General features: G+C 39.2%; 1 protein-coding gene across 2 annotated transcripts in view; it reads left to right on the plus strand.

Moving 5' to 3' along the window:
• Nucleotides 1–20,300, plus strand: part of RASGRF2 (Ras protein specific guanine nucleotide releasing factor 2) — a 240,783-nt gene that overhangs the window by 90,721 nt on the left and 129,762 nt on the right. For both annotated transcript variants that reach the window (XM_030323851.1, XM_030323860.1), the window contains exons 3-9: nucleotides 3,172–3,319; nucleotides 5,648–5,737; nucleotides 10,045–10,298; nucleotides 13,398–13,477; nucleotides 13,880–14,073; nucleotides 19,121–19,230; nucleotides 19,975–20,093. In XM_030323851.1, the coding sequence (XP_030179711.1) occupies nucleotides 3,172–3,319; nucleotides 5,648–5,737; nucleotides 10,045–10,298; nucleotides 13,398–13,477; nucleotides 13,880–14,073; nucleotides 19,121–19,230; nucleotides 19,975–20,093 (995 nt within the window). The remainder of the gene's footprint in view (nucleotides 1–3,171; nucleotides 3,320–5,647; nucleotides 5,738–10,044; nucleotides 10,299–13,397; nucleotides 13,478–13,879; nucleotides 14,074–19,120; nucleotides 19,231–19,974; nucleotides 20,094–20,300) is intronic.

The following is a 20,300-nucleotide window of genomic DNA, read 5'->3' on the forward strand; positions in this document are numbered from 1 at the left end:
TTGTATACCTTCAGGAAAATGAATTTCCCAACAATCTGAATAAACGTGGAAGTGGGTTCTTCCCTAGTCAAGCCTCCAGGTGAGAATGTACCTCGACTGACACCTCAGTGTTAGGCGTGTCAGTCTCTGAGCTGAGAACCCAGCTAAACTGAGCCTGGACCCCTGATGCACAGATACTGTGAGATAAGAAACATGTGTTGTTTTGAACCAGGGAGCTTGTGGTAATTTGTTCACAATAGAAAAAGAATACATGTATTTCACTCCTGGTCCCTCTTAGTGCTGACCCTTTTCTGGTTCTCTGTCCACAGTGGATGTCTGGTGTAAAGTCAAGCTTTGTTCTCTCTGAGTCTAGCATCCTCATTTGGAGCTTTCTTTAGGACGTGGTCCTTTTCCTACAGAGAGCAGATCCTGGGCTGTGACTTGAGGGCATGTCACTACTGCCAGTTGTGCCTTTTATTTCTTTACTTTGGGAGTTGGGAAGAGGAGGAGTCTAACTTGCAGATGTTGTGAAGGCACTTGTTTAATGAAAGACTCTAATGATCACCCCTTACTCCATTTCTTTGAATGTTTTGATTCCATCTTTGGAGCTCTGGCCACCTTGGTGGGAAGCGTGCTTATGCGAGGTGTCTCCTTGTGTGGTTTCCTCTGCTCTCAATTTCCCACCACTCAGATTCTACTTGGTTTTCCTCTTCATGGAATTTCTTAAAACTTCTGGTCTGTTGATGGCATATTTTCCTGTTTTATAATGCTGTTATGGTTTCATTCTTTAAACAGAAAATAATTTTCCTAGCACTTCAGTGAGGCCTTGGAAGTGAAGGGAGACAGATGTGGGTAATGAGTCTGCATGAATTCATCCACACAATCTGGACTGGACTTTTTATAAGAGAAAAAAAAAATACTGTTTTGCTACCTAATACCAATTTGATATATTAGTAATAAATTTGTAATAAATATATTAGTAATAAATTAGTAAAAAATGATGAAAAGGGCATAATTTTTATTATAATAGCTACTTTTCTCATGTTCTATTACTATTTTTTCCTTTTAAAGTTCCTAAAAGCGTATCTCTCTGAAGACTCTGCTCTTTCTTTTCTTCTTTTTTTAACCTCCTCCCACTCACACAGCCTTTCTTTCTACTCTCTGAGGGTGATTTCTTAGAACAAGTGACTTTAAAATATTGCTGACACTGTGTTTTTTTTCTAACACTAATAGCACACATGATGTAAGTGCTGAGGATGTTGAGATCATTGAACTAAAATTGTGATTTTAGAATTGTCTTAAGACTCTTTTAGTTCTAAGTAACACAAACCTATTTCAAAGTAGTTGAGGTTGCAGAGAACTTATTAGACAGAAATTTTAATATCTCACTGAACCCAAGAGTAAAAATTATATTCAATTAACATGAGCGTCAGGAACCAGAAACTAGCAAGTTGACAGGAACACAGATAGTCGTTACCTTTCTGTCTCTCTTATCTCTGTTTTCTTGAACATCTTATTTTCTTTCTCAGCAGACTCACTTTGTTTGGCATGATATGGCCAAATACGGCTACCTGACAATGGTAACCAGAGTTTCCAAGTTTATATCATATCAGTTCAAGCAAACAGATAAGAGATACAGTACCAGACTCCAAGGAGAAAGACTCTAGTTGGTTTAGCTTGGGCCAGTTACGTCTTTTTAGACCAGTGTAATGTAGTCATGAGGGCAGATTTTGTGGTAAAAACATGGCTGCTATGACCCAAGTTCTCAACGAAGAGGTAAGAGGTAAGTGAATAGAAGATTGGGCAGTATCTCAGAACATGTCTGCTGCAACATTCTTGTTTATATTCATTGTGATATTCCTTATTAGAGAAACAGTTTAGCTTGTGGTTAAGAACATGGGCTTAGGGTCGGGGCACCTAGGTGGCTCAGTTGGTTAAGCGTCCGACTTCACACAGGTCATGATCTCACAGTTCGTGAGTTCGAGCCCTGCATCGGGCTCTGTGCTGACAGCTTGGAGCCTGGAACCTGCTTCAAACTGTGTGACTCCCTCTCTCTTTGTCCTTCACCCACTCACACTGTCCCTCTCTCTTTCTCTCTCTTTCTCTCTCTCTCTCTCTCCAAAATAAATAAACATTAAAAAATGAAACAAAACATGGGCTTAGGGTCAAACATATGTTGATTTGATCCCACCTTGCCACTTACTAGCTGTGTGACCTCTGTGAAGATTAAAATCTTTTTGTGTACAATTGGGATGATAAAGCCTATCTCCTGGGGTTGCTGGGGGGACAAAATGAGAATATATATGGGACATCTGAGGCACTCAATAAATAGTAATTATTAATTATTACAGTTATCAGATCATTTGGGAAAGATTACGTGAATGGAGAACATACCTTTTACCACCTCAAATAGTGCAACAAGATCTAGAGGCAAAATTCCAGGTGCTACAGAATTGCATAGTCAGTAAAAATCTAAGAGGGAGTTTTGGCTTCCCACACACTTGGCCAAAGAAATGGAAACAGGTGAGGCTGATGGTGTTAGGGCCCAAGAATCTACACTTATTTTTAGAATGAAATTTTGCTCCTGTTGATTTGTGAAAGAAATGTTAATGGTCTCACGATCCTAAAGAGAGCCAAGCAGGGCTGGTAGTCACCGGTATAGTCATCATAGTCCATTCCAGCCAGTGCCTGTTCTGATGGTTGCTTCATTCATTCTACTTGGGGGCAGGCCTGTTCTGATTGTCTAGACACTTAGCTAATGAAATATTTTTGAGTATCGTCCCTGGGAACCAAGTGTGTACCATCAGTTCAAGACTTCAGTTTTTTTTAAAGGAGAAGCATCTTTTTCTTTATGAAATGATAGATTTCCTTTGCACTTTTCTGACTTATTTGGCAAAATTGCTAATGGCAGCCATCATTAAATGACCTCTTAGTGAAGGATATGTAAAATGGCAATGATCCAAATTCTGTAGAGTTAAATGAACTCTTAGCTTAGTAAGGGAAATGTAAAATGATTCAAATTGTATATTGTTAAATGATACCAAATGCAAGCCCAAAGTTAATATTTACATAAAGCAGAGGTAGCCATCAAACTACATTTATGGTTTCTTTCTAAAATATACTGTATGCTGTTCTATATGAAACTGCCGTAGAACAGTATCTCATTGACTAACTGTGTAATTTTCTCTTAAGTTATGCAGACATTTTGATTGAGAGAGAAGTGTTAATGCAGAAGTACATTCATCTAGTTCAGATCGTAGAGACGGAAAAAATTGCAGCTAACCAACTCCGGCATCAACTTGAAGATCAAGATACAGAAATTGAAAGACTTAAATCAGAGGTACTTCCCAGTTACTAGATACCTCCTCATTGTTATGCATTTATTGCCATCTCCTCAAAATTACATAAGGCCTACCAGGGCAAAATTTTCATCCCAAACTTGGTTCCTTCGCCATCAGCGAGTACATGTCAGACCACTAATCTGTGTTAGAATAAATCTAGTCTATGTTAGAATTAGTTAAATACACTACATTAAAATACCAGAGTAATATGCTGCTTTTTAATTATTTTGTGCTCCTGATGTCCTTCATTTGATCAGATATTCAGAAGTTGATTATAAAATGTAACCGTTTTTAGATTGACTATAATAGTAATGATAATTGTGAATCTGTCATAGATTAAACTCCCAAACGATAACTAAGGAAGGACCAGAAATGAAGTCAGGAAGACTTTACTGCTTCTCTATTCTAAGGAGTTCAACTTTCTTCCCCCTAGAATTTTGAAAAACATATTGGAGTTGAAGTATAAGGCATTTCCTCAAGTTGGAATTCCTGTCTCCCTCCATCTCCACCCCCACCCTCTGAGGGTGAACTTCAGAGGCCCTGCACCCCCCGATTGTGAGATTGTCCCAAGTGAGAACAGAGCATGGTCATTGTATCTCCAGCCTCAGTGGTGGTCCTGGATCCACCCATGCTCACAAGTGCCTCTGTCCACATATAGAAACCCGAGTGTACCCGAGTGTTATTTACTACTCGTGGGAAGCGGTAGATAACTGAAGACCTGAAGAGGAATGTGGAAAACAAGATTTCCCCCCTCTTTCTGAATAGAGGTGCATTAGCATTTTCTTAGCTTCAAAGAGCAGATAGGACAGATGAAACCTACTATTAATTGTATCCCATTGACAGAACAATTCAGGATCCTCAGGCCTGAGTTACAAGAAATTTGTAAGTTCTAAGAGCCTCAGCCCTGAGTTACAAGGAAAGTAACTTTCTTGTTACTTTTACAGTCACTGGACAATGATTTCCTCTTTGTTTCCTTATACCTTCCTCCAAGACGCACTGAATCCTGTGAGAGGTTTTCACCTCCTTCTGCCTGTGTACACCACGTCCAGTTTCCAGAGCATGAGTATAAGCTTGATTCCACCTGGGATCTGATTGCTTCTCTGGTGATGAGTTGCAGACCATGTTCACCGTATCATTAGTGTTGTTAACTTCCCGATTCAACCCTGAAATCTCATATAGTGAAAACAACAACAGAAAACTTAGCAAACCTGCATTTTAAAAGACTATATCAGGCACTGTAATTTGAGACAAAATTATTGTGTTCTCTCTTTGCCACAGTAAGCCAGAGCAGATGCTTGTCTGCTAAGTGGCATTTACTTCACAAGAGAAACTCAGCACCAAGCAATGTTCCCCAATATTTATTTGGGCATGCTTATCTGTCTTCACTATGTTCTATTTTAGTCTGAATATAGATTTTGCAGCCCCAAACTGTCAGTAGCAGGTACATCTTGAGTGGTCGCTTCGCAGGAGCCATAATTTATTTTCTACTCCTTTAATTTTCCTACTTCTCTGCCAGAAAATGGCAGAAGTGTGTATTTGTTACTGGTGACAAAATGTAAAGACAGGTCAGAGGAAGCAATTATGATTCTTAACTTTTCAAATGCTTGCTGGTAAGGTTGCATAGGTTCTTACCTTTCTAAGAGCCTGCAACTGAGCAGTAGGCTAGTGATTTTTGTTGCTAAGTGTATTTGGGCAGCCATCTGGTTTTGAATTGCCCCACAGGTCACATAACTGAGTTGGAGCTATAAGGAGATCCTGGATCATTTCACTCCTTTTTACCTTTTCACCTTTCTTGGTTGTCTTGGGTCAACCCCAGGGCTCTGAAGTTCCGTTTGCAGTTACCATTTTCCCAAGGAATCCTGTGAGCCTGCTGTACTCTGTGTACCTGTGTGGAAGGCTGCAGGCTGATTATGGGAAGCAAGAGCTCTGGGCTGAATGTCATTGCATTTGGGGATCCCAGGGCATTACAGGCAGCTGTCATTGGGCAAGATTGGCAAGCAGTATGTCACTCAGCTCCCCCGAAGGCCTTGGCCTAGTCATCACTGGCAGTCAGGGCCAAATTTGGGGCTAACGTTTCTCCTAACACAGATCCCAGTTCACACTTTCCACAGTTGCTTCTTATAAGCACCTTTGTTGGCAACATAACTGAACAGACTTGGTGTGAAGTTCATTCTTTCCTTGACTCAGAACCAGTGGAAGGAAGGATGCATAAAAAGTAAAAGTTTCCTGAGGACCTCCTAAGCTACCTTGTAGGCATTACCTCCTGTGAGTTATGGCTATCAGCTGGTATTTCCCAAATCATGAAATGGGCCAATTTTGTGTTATAGATTATCGCTCTTAATAAAACCAAGGAGCGAATGAGGCCTTACCAAAGTAATCAAGAGGATGAGGATCCAGATATCAAGAAGATTAAAAAGGTAGGATGTTGGGCGTTTCTGGCTTTGGAAAAGCATGGTGATCAGTTGTCTGTCCTGTAGTGATGTCTTTGTTCCCCTGTCCCTGAGCTGAGAATCACCTTGGTATATCTGTTCTAATGGCTCTCAGACTTGCCTTTCAGAGTGATACAGGTATGGCTACTTTGGAAAAGTTTCAGCTTGAGATTTTTTTTCCAGTTCTGGGAATCCCCTTATGGACCCTCTGTGGAAAGGATGTCAAAACCAGACATTAAGACAATAGTGTTCTTAAGTTGGGTTAGTAAGTGCTGTAGAACCTCCTGATTTTGTGCTATTTTCATATTTTAGGGGAATATTTTTTGCATGTTTATTTAGTTTTTTGGGAGAGAGAGTACATGTGTGCAGATGCATGTGAGACAGGGAGGGGCAGAGGGAGAGGAAGAGAGAGAATCCCAAGCAGATGCCACGCTTAGCATGGAGTGTAACATGGAGCTTGATCTCAGGAGCTTGATCATGACCTGAGCTGAAATCGAGAGTGGGAGGCTTGGGGCGCCTGGGTGGCTCAGTTGGTTGAGTGTCCCTTCTTGATTTCAGATTGGGTTGTGATCTCCTGGTTTGTCAGATCGAGTCCAGCATCAGGCTACAAGCACAGAGCCTGCTTGGGATTCTCTTTCTCCCTCTCTTTTTGCCCCTCCCCCTGCTTTTGTTATCTCTCTCTCAAGACAAACAAACAAACAAACAAACATTAAAAAAAAAAGAGTCAGATGTTTGACTGAACCATCCAGATGCCCCTAGGGGAGTAGTTTTTTTTAATTTATTTTTTTAAATATGAAATTTATTGTCAAATTGGTTTCCGTTGTCTGTATAGGGGAGTATTTTTAAGTGACATTTTAAAAATATTTCTTTTAGCTTTAGATTTCAGTGCTTATTTAGAAAGGATTTTTTTGAACATGTGAGACTATTAATTAAATACATCTCAGATTTCTGTTTTATTATCATTATTACTTTCTTGTTTAACATCCACACGATCAACAGATCTGCTTACTAAACTGTCACTTATTCCTGTGTACAACTTAAAAAAAAATTTGTTTTAATGTTCATTTATTTTTGAGAGACAGAGAGATAGAGCATGAGCAGGGGAGGGGCAGAGAGAGAGGAAGACACAGAATCCAAAGCAGGCTCCAGGTTCTGAGCTGTCAGCACAGAGCCTGATGCGGGGCATGACCGCGAGATCATGACCTGAGCCGAAGTTGGCCGCTTAACCGACTGAGCCACCCAGGTGCCCCTGTGTACAACTTTTGCAGTTAGACAGACACTGGTACTCACTCTGGTCTACTGTATTTGATTTATGTCATTTTAGGTTTTGAGTTCTATTATCTTAATTCGCTTGTGTAAATCATCTACTTAGCTTTGTGACCATTATGTGAAAAGCTTCACAGTTATAGAACTTTTTTTATGGATATATACCTTCAAATCTTTATTTCATCTTAATGTTTTTCTTATTCTTGTTTTTTATATGCTACATAATTATTCCCCTTTAATTGTAACAAAACTTGAAACATTGCTCAGAGTTTGATACAGAAATGCTTCTAAGAACTAAATTGAAGTGTTTTCAGTTTTTAAGGAATAAAAAGTGAAATACCACCATTAATTTCTTAGAATTCAAAACATTCTGAATTGAATTGAGTTTATGTTATTGTTACAAGATTAATGCTCTTGCCTTTTAGTAGTATGAAGTTGTCTATAAACAAAGAGATGAGTGAAGTACAGTTTTCAGGATTTTTTTTTTCGTAGAAACTGGTCTGTTAGTATGAAAAGTACACCAGCTCAGCAGGCAACACCTGACTAAGTAAACAGAAAGATTGTGTTTAACACAAAATTTGATTAAGGCGATTTTTGAAAATGTTTCTGTTAAATGGAAGAATAGTGATAAAATAAATGCTTTTTACACTTTATACCTTCCTGTTTCTCAGTAGAAGCAATTAAAAAATATATTTTTGAACTTGTTAAGTAGGCTTTGAAATTAATTCTGTTGTGCTTTATAGCCCAGTCATTCTAATGTCTGTGTGGCAAAAAGTGTTTTAAATGAATTAGTTTCTCTATTCTGATTTGGCAAATATCAACATAATTTTTTTTATCTTCAAGGAAACAAAAAATTGAAATTTATTATATGACAAAGAAGTTTTCCATTAGATTTCTCCAGATAATGTGCATATAAATTCCCCCACATAATTCTATTAAAATGTGGCTAATTTTTATTGTTTGAAGCATCACAGCTGTGTGAATGCCTGCATTAACACTGATAGTATGATGACAACATTGGTAGGTAAATGAAAGAATTTTAAACATTGCAACAGAAGAGCAGTTGTTTAAATACATGACAATTTAGTCCATATGGGTGAAATAGTAGGGAAACAATAAGGAGTGTAAGAATATGTTGACTAGATAACAATAATACTAAAAAGAGATTTGGTAGTCATTTAATGCTGTCAATCATATATGGATTTGCAACCTGCTTTGTGGCTGAATCTGCCACTTAGCTATGACACACCCTAATAAATAATCATATAACTGTTTTATATTTAGCAAGCACTTCAGATTTTTTTTGGTCCATTATTTTGTAGGTGAGAAAATAGAGGACTGGAGTTCAAAGTTACCCAGCAGGTTAGTGCTGAGCCTTGGGGTTAAGGATTATGACATGCACCTTTCTGGCTAGCCCCCAGCATTTACCTGGACACTTGAAAGATGTTTAGTAAATATTTGTTGGCTAAAACGTACAGGTTTGTCTGTTATTTTTCAAATCATACCTAGGGAATTCAGATCAATTTTAGAGGCTATCATGTTGTCTACAGAATCGATTTTTAATTATATTTCATGTTTCTTTTCACAAAATAATCTCCATTGCAAATCATTCACATGTGTTTTCACCGTGTGGCTGAGAGAGAATCCTTAGAGTTAACAAAAAGCAGGTTAAAGAATGCCAACTCTGATTGCATCTTTCCTGTGTGACTTACCATGAAATTTCGTTTACTCATCTATAAACAGAAGGGGTCAGATGAGCTGATGTCTAACACTTATTTTTTTTTGAGCTTCGTAAAAAAACCCTCAATAACAACAAATCAAATAACCTGATTTAAAAATGGGCAATGGACATTTCTCCAAAGATGAAATAATATACATGTGATCTTTGGAGAAGTCATATACATATGAAAAGCTGTTCAGTATCACTAAACATCAGAGAAATGGAAATCAAAAACACAGTGTAACGTCACCACACACCCATTAGGATGACTACCATAAAAAAAAAAATAAGCTAAGTGTCGATAAGGATGTTGAGAAATTGGAACCTTTGTGCACTGTTGGTAGGATTGTGAAGTGGTTCAACTGCTGTGGAAAGCAGTACGGTCATTCCTCAAAAAATTAAAAATAGAGCTACCACATGATCCAGCATTTCCACTTCTGGATATAGATCCAAAAGAATTGAAAACAGGATCTGGAAGAGACATTTGCACTCCCATGATCACTGCAGCATTATTCACAATTGCTGAGAGTTGGAAGCAACTCTAATATCTATCAGCAGATGAATGGATAAACAAAATATACATACAATGGAATATTATTCAGCCGTAAGCAGGGAGGAAATCCTAGCACATGGTACAACATGGATGAACCTTGAGGACAGTATACTAAGTGAAATTAACCAGTCACAAAAAGGTAGATACTGTGTGATTCTACTTACATGAGCTATGTAAAGTGGTTAAATTCACAGCAACAGAAAGTAAAATAGTGGGTAGCAGGGGCTGAGGGAAGGGAGAAGTGGGGAGTTGTTCAGTAGGTATAGAGTATCAGTTTTGCAAGATGAAGTTCTGGAAATCTGTTATGCAACAATGTGAAATATTTAACACTACTGAACTAACTATACACTTAAAAATGGTTAAGATGGTAAATTTTATGTTATGTGCTTTTTTTACACAATTACAAATTTTTAGTATCTGATTTTATATTGTTAAAGAATAAACCTTCAATGTATTTCTTTATTAACATGTTAATAACTAATTATGTAATATTATCACATTCTGGTGTCCATATTGGCAGTCTTAAAGAGCTTAAGATATGGAAGAAACTTGTGACACTGAGAAAAATGTTATTTTTAAATCCTATTTTTTCTGCTATCTGGAAAAGCCTGCCACAATTTATTCTAGTGATGGGACCATTAGCGCTGTAACAAAAAAGCAGTGTTTTATATGGCGTGGAATGAAAACCCTTACTGACAGGCTTATTCAAAGACAGCCTCACACCTCCCTGAGATTCTTTCTGTTGTTGTTCTGTAGGTTCAGAGCTTCATGAGAGGATGGTTGTGTAGAAGGAAATGGAAGACCATTGTGCAGGATTACATTTGTTCTCCTCATGCTGAAAGCATGAGGAAGAGAAACCAGATTGTGTTCACCATGGTTGAAGCTGAGTCGGAGTATGTTCACCAGCTCTACATCCTGGTCAATGGCTTCCTCCGGCCCCTGCGAATGGCGGCCAGCTCCAAGAAGCCTCCCATCAGCCATGATGATGTCAGCAGCATTTTTCTCAACAGGTTTGTCTTGGCGTAAATCAAAGAGTCATGTGAAAAACCCATTTTTATTTCTTAAAAGAATTTTTACTTTACTCTTAAAAGAATAGGAATCATAAGTTCACCTTTATGAGCTTATGATATTAAAAATAAGAAAGCTATTATTTGTGTTTTATTATTTGTGTGAGTTTACATGTCTTTATCTTGAATCATGGCATTTAGTTTTCTGGGTCTTTTCTTTGTGTGACATGTTTTCTTGTCATTGTGTAGGCGTGTGTGTGTTGAGAAAGATAATCTTCATAAGCTGAGGGAGATGGAGTGAGTAATGGGTCTTTACATGTAATTTATACAGACATACTTTAGGAAGAAGAAAAACTAACAGGGGGCCTGAGAATCTCTAGCAAATTTATTTGCTCAATAAATATTTATAGTGTCCTTCCTGCTGAGTGTTCATCAGTGAACAAAGCAGAAACCCTTGCCTTCATGTAACTTAAATTTTGATGTGGGAAGACAATGAATAGTAAATAAGTGAAATATGTAATATATTATATGGTGATGAGCACTATGGAAAAAATAAACCAAGGGAAGAGGAGAAGGGGAGAAAGGGAGTGCCTGGGTGCTTTACTTAAAAATTATTTATTTATTTTTTAATTCATCTATTTACTTATTTATTTCTTTTGAATACATTTATTTGTTTTTGAAGAAATTTACATGGTTCAAAAGTAAAAACAACATGAAAACATCAAAAGCTGTCAAATAATATCAAATATTACAAAGTCATAGAAAGGGATGACTTTGTGTCATCAGAGGGAGTGTGGACGGCCCTGGAACCTGTCGCGCTTCTTGAAACACGTTAGACTAAGAAAAACAGATACACATATGATTCCAGTCATTAGTGAGATCTAAAAATAAATAAATAAACAAAAAGCAGAATCGGACCCATAAATACAGAGAATAAACTGGTGGTTGCCACATGAGGGTTGAGGAGTTGGGTAAGATGGGTGAAGGGGAGAGAGGGAGATACAGGCCTCCAGTTATGGGATGAAGAAGTCATGGGAATAAAAGGCAGAGCATAAGGAATACAATCACTTGTATTGTAATAATGATGTAATGGGACTTACTGTAGTTATACTTGTGGTGAGTATAGTATAAGGTATAAACTTGTCAGATCACTAAGTTGTACACCTGAAGGTAATGTAATACTATGTATCAACTCTAGTCAAACAAAATTTTTTTTAAAAGAAAAAGAACAAAAAGTTACTGCAAAATATTTTAATTTGGCTTTTTAAAGAATTAGGCTTTTTATGCATTTATTTTTTTTTTTGCTTTGTTTTATTTTATTATTGAAGTTTAGTTGACATACAGTGCTATATTAGTTTCAGATGTGCAGTGTAATGATTCAGTAATTCTGTACATCACTCAGTGCTCAACACAAGAAGTGTGCTCTTAATCTCCTTTATTTCGTCCACCTCCCAGCCTGCATTTAAGGACATTTTAAGGACAAAGGATGTTTAAGGACAAAATTACTGTGTAATTTTCTCTTAAGTTATGCAGACATTTTCACTGCTTATACAATTCTTTGGAAGAGCTGGAAGAGCAAAGCCAGGGAGCTGCTCCCCTGGAGCTTTGAGTTCAAGAGCACAGCACTGTAGATGTGATTCAGAAGTTAGGAAACTACAGCCACTGCCATTGCCACCATATCTGCCTCTCAGGTCTAGGAAGCTGTTGCCTAGAAACTAGAACACCGAAGCTGGGTGCTGAAATTGCCCCTAAAACACTCACATCTTCATGACTGATTTTCAGCAATAGGAAGATGGCCTCTCCTACTTTCCATGTCTTACCAGGTGCACCTATTGGTGCAACTGGTGGAACTGAATTTACATTCGGAGCCTCATTTGCAAGGCAGTCTGGGAAGTTTAGCTGTAGCTCTCCATCATGTCCACCTAAAAGGAGAATAGAAAGGAGGTTGAAAGACTAACATACAGTATCTACCAAACTAAGGGCGCCTGGTGGCTCAGTCGGTTGAGCGTCAGACTTTGGCTCAGGTCACGATCTCACAGTTTGTGGGCTCGAGTCTCTTGTCAGGCTCTGTGCTGACAGCTCAGAGCTGGAGCCTGCTTCAGATTCTGTGGTTCCCTCTCTGTCTTCCCTTACTCCACTAGTGTTCCATCTCTTTCTGTCTCTCAAAAATAAATAAAAATGTTAAAAAATAAAAAAATACAAAAAAACCCCCAATATCTGCCAAACTAGATTTGGTTGAAATCCTTGAACAACAAACACTGCTTAGTTAAAATTGCTATAAATGAAAAACAAATTATCATCTTCAAGCCATATGTATTTTGTTTCATGGACCATTTGGAAAAAGTTAAGGATTTCCCATTGATGTTTATTGTAATTGAATTTGACTTACAACAAACCAGAATATCTCACTTACATGAATAATTATGTATTTGATTGTGTAGGATGTGCTAGTTAAGAAAAGGCTTTAGAGGCTCAATCCAATGAATTAATTGTAATGAGGAGAAAGCAAAAGTTACTTTGGTAACTGCTCTTCTTGAACCTTGTAGAGATTTGGATCCCTATGCATAGTTCTCCTTATAGCATCTCTGTGTAGGTTTAGTCCTTTTCAGAGGATTCTTTTACATTTCCATCTTGGGCGTCTTAGGAGCGGTTATGGTAGAGTTCTGCCAAATCTTTGCTGTGGATTCTTTTCCCCTCTTTCCTGTCAAAACTCATTTTAGTGAAAGAGGGAGTCTTTTCCCTTAGTTATCATCTAGAATCAAACTGAAGAGAAAAAGGATCATAACTAATTTTTTGATTATCAGTTGTAGTGTTAAATCCTAACAGTAGAAAGATGTTGCTATCAAACATAATGAAGAGGGTTATATGCCAATGATTTGCTGTTTACTGTCTTCCAGTAGTTGAAGCCTAGCTCAGAATTTTCGAGATCGTTTGAAAGACAAATTGGTTTATGAGGGCTAGTATAATCCATGTTATTATTGTGTATACAATTTGGAGGCCCTGGGAGGCATGCAAATCATGTATTTATTAAGGCTTTAAGGACTCAGTGGACTTCTTTGACAAAGAAGTGACTAGATTATATTATTTTTCAATTTTTTATAGTGAAACAATTATGTTTCTTCATGAAATATTTCATCAAGGACTGAAGGCAAGGATAGCAAACTGGCCTACCTTAATTTTAGGTAAGTGCATGCTTTAGAGATAAAAGATTTTCTCTTAATATGTCTACAATTAAAGCAAAATAACTTCAACATTAGTCAGCCTAACCTGTCTGAATTTCCCTCTTGACCTGAGAGCTTCCTTAGGCACTGGGAATCTGTTTTATTGCCCTCTCAGCCCTTTCTCCTGGCCTGTCATTGTTCATTTGGGGCTAGAGTTGGGCTCTGTGCACCCCCTCCCCCTGCCCCCGTGCATTCTACCAAATCAGTCATTCAAGCATCTGGAAGGGGGCCCTGTGCACGTGTGACACATGATGCTGGGAGCTACTCTGTGCCATTTCCACTGAGTGAACACAGTCTCTCCTTGTACCTTAGATAACTTACCAAGGACCAAGAAAAACTGCCATGTTTACTTCTTTTTTCCAGCTGATCTGTTTGATATTTTGCTCCCCATGTTGAACATTTATCAAGAATTTGTGCGTAATCACCAGTACAGCCTCCAAGTGCTTGCCAATTGTAAGCAAAACCGAGATTTCGACAAACTCTTAAAACAGTACGAAGCCAACCCCGCGTGTGAGGGGAGGATGCTGGAAACATTCTTGACCTATCCAATGTTCCAGGTAAGTCATCTGGGATGCATTTTATAAGTCATCGGTTCCAGTTTGGTGGTACTGAAACATAGGGTGACCAGAGTGACAAGTTTAAGTATGCCCCATGTGGAATTATGGCAAATGTGCATCAACTGTCCTGAGCTTGACCCTGAGAGAAACAAATTTATGCCACACATTTTCCCTCTGTGTAGCATATGGGAGAAAAGCAGGCATTTTTTTTTTTAAACCAGGCATTTTTGAAGCAATTAAATCAGGAATGGTTTTTGAAAAGTAGCACAGTTTTCTCTTTACAGAAAGATTCCACACAGACTTCTTCCATGGAGTCTCCTCCTCCAGCATGTTTAAAAATATTATCAGGTTTACAGAAATAGGATGCTGTGCAAACGTTCCAGTATATGCTGGTGGCATAAAAGGCTCCTGAGGGGTGGAGTGACTGCTGGGAAAGTCTTTGTTTTCCTTCCCATCCTCCCCTCCCTGTTACAATTGCTGTTGAAGTTGGTCTTGAGTTTGTCTGGAGCTCCGGATACCAAAAGGAGGACATCCTGGGTCACAGAGGCTATGAAAATATAGGGTCTGGAGACACTGGCTGGACCTGGGGAGTCTTGGCCCCTAGTCAGGTTGCTGAATTGAGGCTGGGGCTTGTCATGACATTTACTTTTGGGTGTTAGAGCACCCGGAGGGATCAAGCATACTTGTGTTCTTACCTGTACCTAGAGCTTTACCGTTAAGAGTCCTTGAGTGAGAACAGAGGAGGCCCAAATGTGAATTGAATCTCCTGTTCCTTTGAAAAGTGTCGATTCTGCTCTTTTGGAAAGGCATTGAGTGTTCTTATTGTGGAATTTATGGGGCTTCTGGCCAGGCCTCCAGATTGTCATGTGGTAAACCGATTCTCCTAATCATGTGTGTTAGGGCTTCTGCAGAGAGTTTTGCCCCCCTGCACAGGCATTGCTGACCCTGGCTGACCATTTTGTAGCCTGAGAAAGAAATGTTGCTCTGGTTCATAATTGTTTGTCCTAAAGTTTGTGAATCCTTTTTGAAATCATGGAAGTCACCACAGAGGTTTAGCAAGATTTTTTAAAAACCAAAAGGATGTATTTGAAACAACTTAAATATAGTGAAACTTTATAATGGTATTGTGTTTTTTTTCATGGAACTGAATTGTTTGAACTTTTTGCCTCTCTGAAGAAATATTTTCCAAGAAAAACTTCAAAGCAAAAACAAAAAGTTGCTTTTTTTAACCTTATAAAAATTATAATTTAAGCTTTTATTTATAGTGAAACAAGTTTTATATAATGCAGTGTTCTGAGATTCTGTTTGTGTCTTTGGCAGTTACCTCCAGATTATGATTACAATCCCTAAACTGTGTCTTTTCAGCAACTCGATTTCAGGTGAATATTCAAAGAAATGGTTGTGAAAGACACATGGAACATTCTGGGAGGCACCTAGCTCCCTTTCTGACAGTGCACTAATGCCTTCCCACGGGCTATTTAATTTCCCTTTGGTGTCACTTTCTCAGGGTTTTAAAGCAACAGACAGAACCGCACTTGATCTGTAGGGGAGGTGTCCAAACACAGTCGAATGGAGGGCCTTGGAAAGCCCTTTGGATTTCTTGAAAATGCTGAGATGCACTTCTGTCACCCTCTCTCCTTTTCCCTGGAGTTTAAGCCCAATAAGAATGGCTTGGCATTTTGATTGACCCCAAGGAATTCCTACAATGTGAGGAAAGGACCATCGGACTACGAATCTTGAGGAGACCTGGATGTCTTGCTCACTCTTCAGTCATAGCATTGAGGAAAATAATTGAACCAATCTAAATCTCTGTTTCTTACTCTTAAAATTGAGGACCTGATCTCCAGTTGTCTCCCAGAGCTCTAGCTATCTGGCTGTGATCCTGGGGGGATCACACGATGGTGGTGCAACGAGCCTGGTGTTTGTCTAGGAACCCGCATCCTGAGACTGTGGTGGCCCGAAACCCTACAATTTAGCCGAAACCCTGGTCAAATGTTGAGGTCTCTGGCTTCTTCCAGACCAGGGTAACCAAAGGTCTCAGCTTAGGAGAGCCATTTTTCTAGGAGAAGCCTCAAAGTTGAAGAATTTAGCCAGAATTGGTCCAAACTGCAAGATGTGTAAACTGAAAGAACAGCTCTTAATCTATTTGCTGCCCTATCACTATTCTGGATAGATCAAGAGAGGAAGCTATCAGAGTGTGCTACCTAAGAGCCTCATTCTCCTTGGTGCCTCTTCTTTGTCTTGTTTGCTTGGTGTCTCTTCCTTCTGCCTTCTCCCTAGGAGTGACCCTATGGACCACTGAGGGGGAAATTGCACTTTCTAGAAGCTTGGAGGTTTTCTCTTACTGGGTTCATTCTATCCCTCTTGTTCCCTCTTGGTTCTTTCACAAATGAGGTGAAATAGTCATGAAAACATTTGCTTCCTTGGAGGGTCTAGCTGTTTCTACTTCCCTCTGCATGCTAGTTCATGCTACCAAGGGACCTCTGACCAGACTTTTTCTTGAGTCTAGATATGGGGGCAGGGGTTAGGCACAGAGGAGGAGAGGTGATTGGAGCTTTTAGCCTATTTATGTGTAGACCTTTTACTGGGCTCTTTGTCAAGTAAGTCATTTGCTGCTGTTGATATTCTATGTTGAGCTATGGAAACATAGAGGAATTGTTGAATTTGGATGATGCAGTTAATTTATCCTCAATTTAACCATCAGACAAGTAGTCCAAGTGTTGCCAAGAAATTTGTTATGGAAACTAATGTAGTCATTAATGTAATTTTTAATTAGCAAAGGCAGTGGCTCGACTGGTACTGTTTAAATTGGCTTCAGCTGCTCATAAGTCCATAGGTAAGCCAATCATGAAATCTGCCCCTGATAAGAACAGTGCTGTTAGATGTTCTCCAGAAAGTAGCCTTTTGCGGCTCTAGCCACCTATTTACTGTAATTGGCAAGCAGGCTAATTAATGTCTATAAAGTGACAAGTATTGTTCCATAGTTGAGAAGAGCATTATGATTCATCTAGACAGTACTTACTGTGATTCTTGGGTTTGGGGGGAACAGATTTATAATCAGCTCTTGAATATACACACGAGCTCTTTGGAGAGCCATCCACTTCTCTGCAGAATGTCCTTTCCCTGCTTTTTGGCAGCTTCAGGCTTGTTTGTTCCTATACCAGAAAGTAGAAAGGACCGGCTTCTGAATTTCAGATCTATCTACTTGAACCTTAGCCAAGGAGCTCTCTAAAATAGATTTAATTAATGGGGGAGGATCCTGAAGCTATTGACTAAACTTAGTTTTGTGGGTTTTCAGTGCATGCATTATAAGCGTCAGGCTCTCCCACTCCTACCTTCTTTGTTATGAAAAATTTAGTACATTAGCTGTTGATTGCCTTGATTTTCTTATAGAACTACTGACTTAGAGGCAAACTGTTATCCATCTTGGCACTGTGCAGAAGGGATATTTGAAAGTGTATGTATCCCAAGAGCCTTTACCAGGAGAAGTTTATGGAATGGAGAGGCAGAAAGTGCCCTCCATGTGTCTTACAGGGGAGGGGTCTCCCTCCTATCAGGAGTCTGTCTGAACTTCCAAAACCTTAATATGATGACATTCCTTAGGACCTGATCCCAGAATATCAGCTGCAGAGCCGTGTGTGTGCTGTGGCACTGCCCTTTGTGCTCATGCCTAAACATGGGCCCTCAGTAAACATCAGTAAGTAACCGATGAAGGCCACCACCTGCACAAGAGCAACAGCAGATCCGTGGGCAGAGCTGCCAGCACCTCAGGACTGGACGGAAGGAGCTAGCCATAGTACCCTGGGAGGCTCTTTCACTTTCTTCATTCTTAGAAGGCCTTTCAAGGGCCTAGTGAGACCTCAGGCCCCAGAGAAGAGACCCCGTGGGTTCCTGCATTGGTCAGAGCCACCATGATCATGGCTGGCTCCGTCATTTGCTGTGACACCACCTTGGGCAAGTTACCAGACCTCTTCACACTTTGTTTCCTTATCTGTGTAAAATGGGCAAATTCCCCTTTTGTTGCTGGAGGTTTAGGTGTACGTGCAAACCTTGAGCTCCAATCTGACCCATAGCAGGTGGGGTTATGGTGCCTGTTGTTCATGTGTGTGGGTATTATAATTAAGCCCACTACCCCAGCTTTCTAAAAGATTTTAGTTTGTAAGCCAGTAAAAAACAAATATGTAGAGGGGTACCTAGGTGGTTGAGTCAGTTAGGCATATGACTTCGGCTCAGGTCATGATCTCATGGTTCGTGGGTTCGAGCCCCGCTTCGGGCTCTGTGCTGACAGCTCAGCCTGCTTTGGGTTCTGGACAGCTGACAGCTGGAGCCTGCTTCAGATTCTGTGTTTCCCTGTCTCTCTACCCTTCCCCCACTCGTGCTCTGTCTCTCTCTGATCTCAAAAATAAATAAAAATTAAAATAAATAAATATGTAGAATCACTATAACTTTAACTAAAACTCTACTATGTTATATTAACATCTTCATAGGCCTGGTGGAGTTTCTGCCTTTGACAGAATTCAGATAGTTTATAAGCAAAACTACAAGTAGATAATCTAATTAAACAATACTTTTTACTGCTAGAAGAATGAATTAAGGTAAAGTAGGATGATAATGTAATAAAGGTGAACATATCCTCTTCTCCCAAGTTTTAATTCTTAAACAGAATATTGCAGTAGGATTCCGAATTTAAAAAAAATTGTGAACAAATATACCTAAAATACAGATTCTTGTGATTTGATTATAGCTGTATGTTTCCCCATGAACCAATTTTCAAAATTTGTGATTAAGAAATATATGATTATATTAAAAAACCTAAAGAAACAATTGTTTCTCTGGAACATAATATTTTGTTACTCTTTTTTTGTGCTCTTGGTGAAGTGTGTTTGTGTGTGTGTGTGTGTGTGTGTGTGTGTGTGTGGTTTGAAGTATACTTTGTTTCAAAACTGTAAAGGTAGAGATGAGTTTCTCAGACATGATGATGGCACAGTAGAGAGTGTTCCAGTGTTGTTCATCCTGACCTCTTGCTCATGCTGGCCTTTGCATTTAGATCCCCAGGTATATCATCACACTTCACGAACTCCTAGCTCATACACCCCATGAGCATGTGGAAAGGAAAAGTCTGGAGTTTGCTAAGTCAAAACTAGAGGAACTGTCCAGGTATGTGGAGAACTCATAATAAATGCTTGATTAGAGAAAGCAGCAAGTTAGTCTCTGTGGAAACCTAATATATATGTCCAGGCAACAAGAAGCAAGACACAGACCAGCTTCTCAGATTCACCTGAATATTAAATGCTAGGTCTTCAGATGGTACTGAATCAGAATACATGTTAATTTTAACCAAGAAAAATATATATTGTTGAAAATGTTTTTATAGCATGTGAATTTATATAATTGAGATTATAGCTGTATTTGGGTTTATGTTTCTTTCAGGATAATAGGAAAACGACCTTTATTGGAATCCTTGTGTTCATATTTGGCAAGAAGCTAGAGAATGTATATTTTGCATTTTTCAGTGACTTTTCAGTGTTTCAAGGAATTATTTACATCTGTGTTCCTTTAGCTTATATGGAATAAATGGTATAAAGTCCTCTAATTTGCTCTACCTCTAACAAATGGCATCCTAATTTCAATGAAGGTTGCTGTTCATAAAATAATACTTTGCTTTCCTGTTGCATTCCCCAGGGTATTCATTGGTTTGTGACCCGCTTGTCATTTAGAATCACGTACACTGGCTTTGGTTTGGGTCATGGCTTGTTGAGGCCTGGAAGTCTGCTCTCCCCACAGTCTCTTTTATACTGATGCAAGTCAAAACTGAACTTCCCAGAGGGAGCTCTTCTTTGCATACCTGCTAGGGCTACAGAAAATATCTCTTACTGTGATCTGTCTGTGCTGTGTCTATAGGATAATGCATGATGAAGTGAGTGACACTGAAAACATAAGGAAGAACCTTGCCATAGAAAGAATGATCGTAGAGGGTTGTGATATTTTGCTGGACACCAGCCAAACTTTTATCCGCCAAGGTAAGTCCTTGTTTGGTAGACCCACTGTCTTAGTCATCTCTGCGACTTACGCATTATCATTGCCAGATCCCGGAAACCATTTTGGAGCAGGTTTGATGTAGCTGTGTGATTGATACCGTTCATGCAGGACACCTCCGTGGCCTTGACCGAGGCTGTGGTTGAGGCCCACCTTTGTGCTGTTTCTTTTCAGGGGCCATGAAAAACAGC

This window comes from Lynx canadensis, chromosome A1 (assembly GCF_007474595.2).
Source record: "Lynx canadensis isolate LIC74 chromosome A1, mLynCan4.pri.v2, whole genome shotgun sequence".
Classification (NCBI taxonomy): Eukaryota; Metazoa; Chordata; class Mammalia; order Carnivora; family Felidae; genus Lynx; species Lynx canadensis.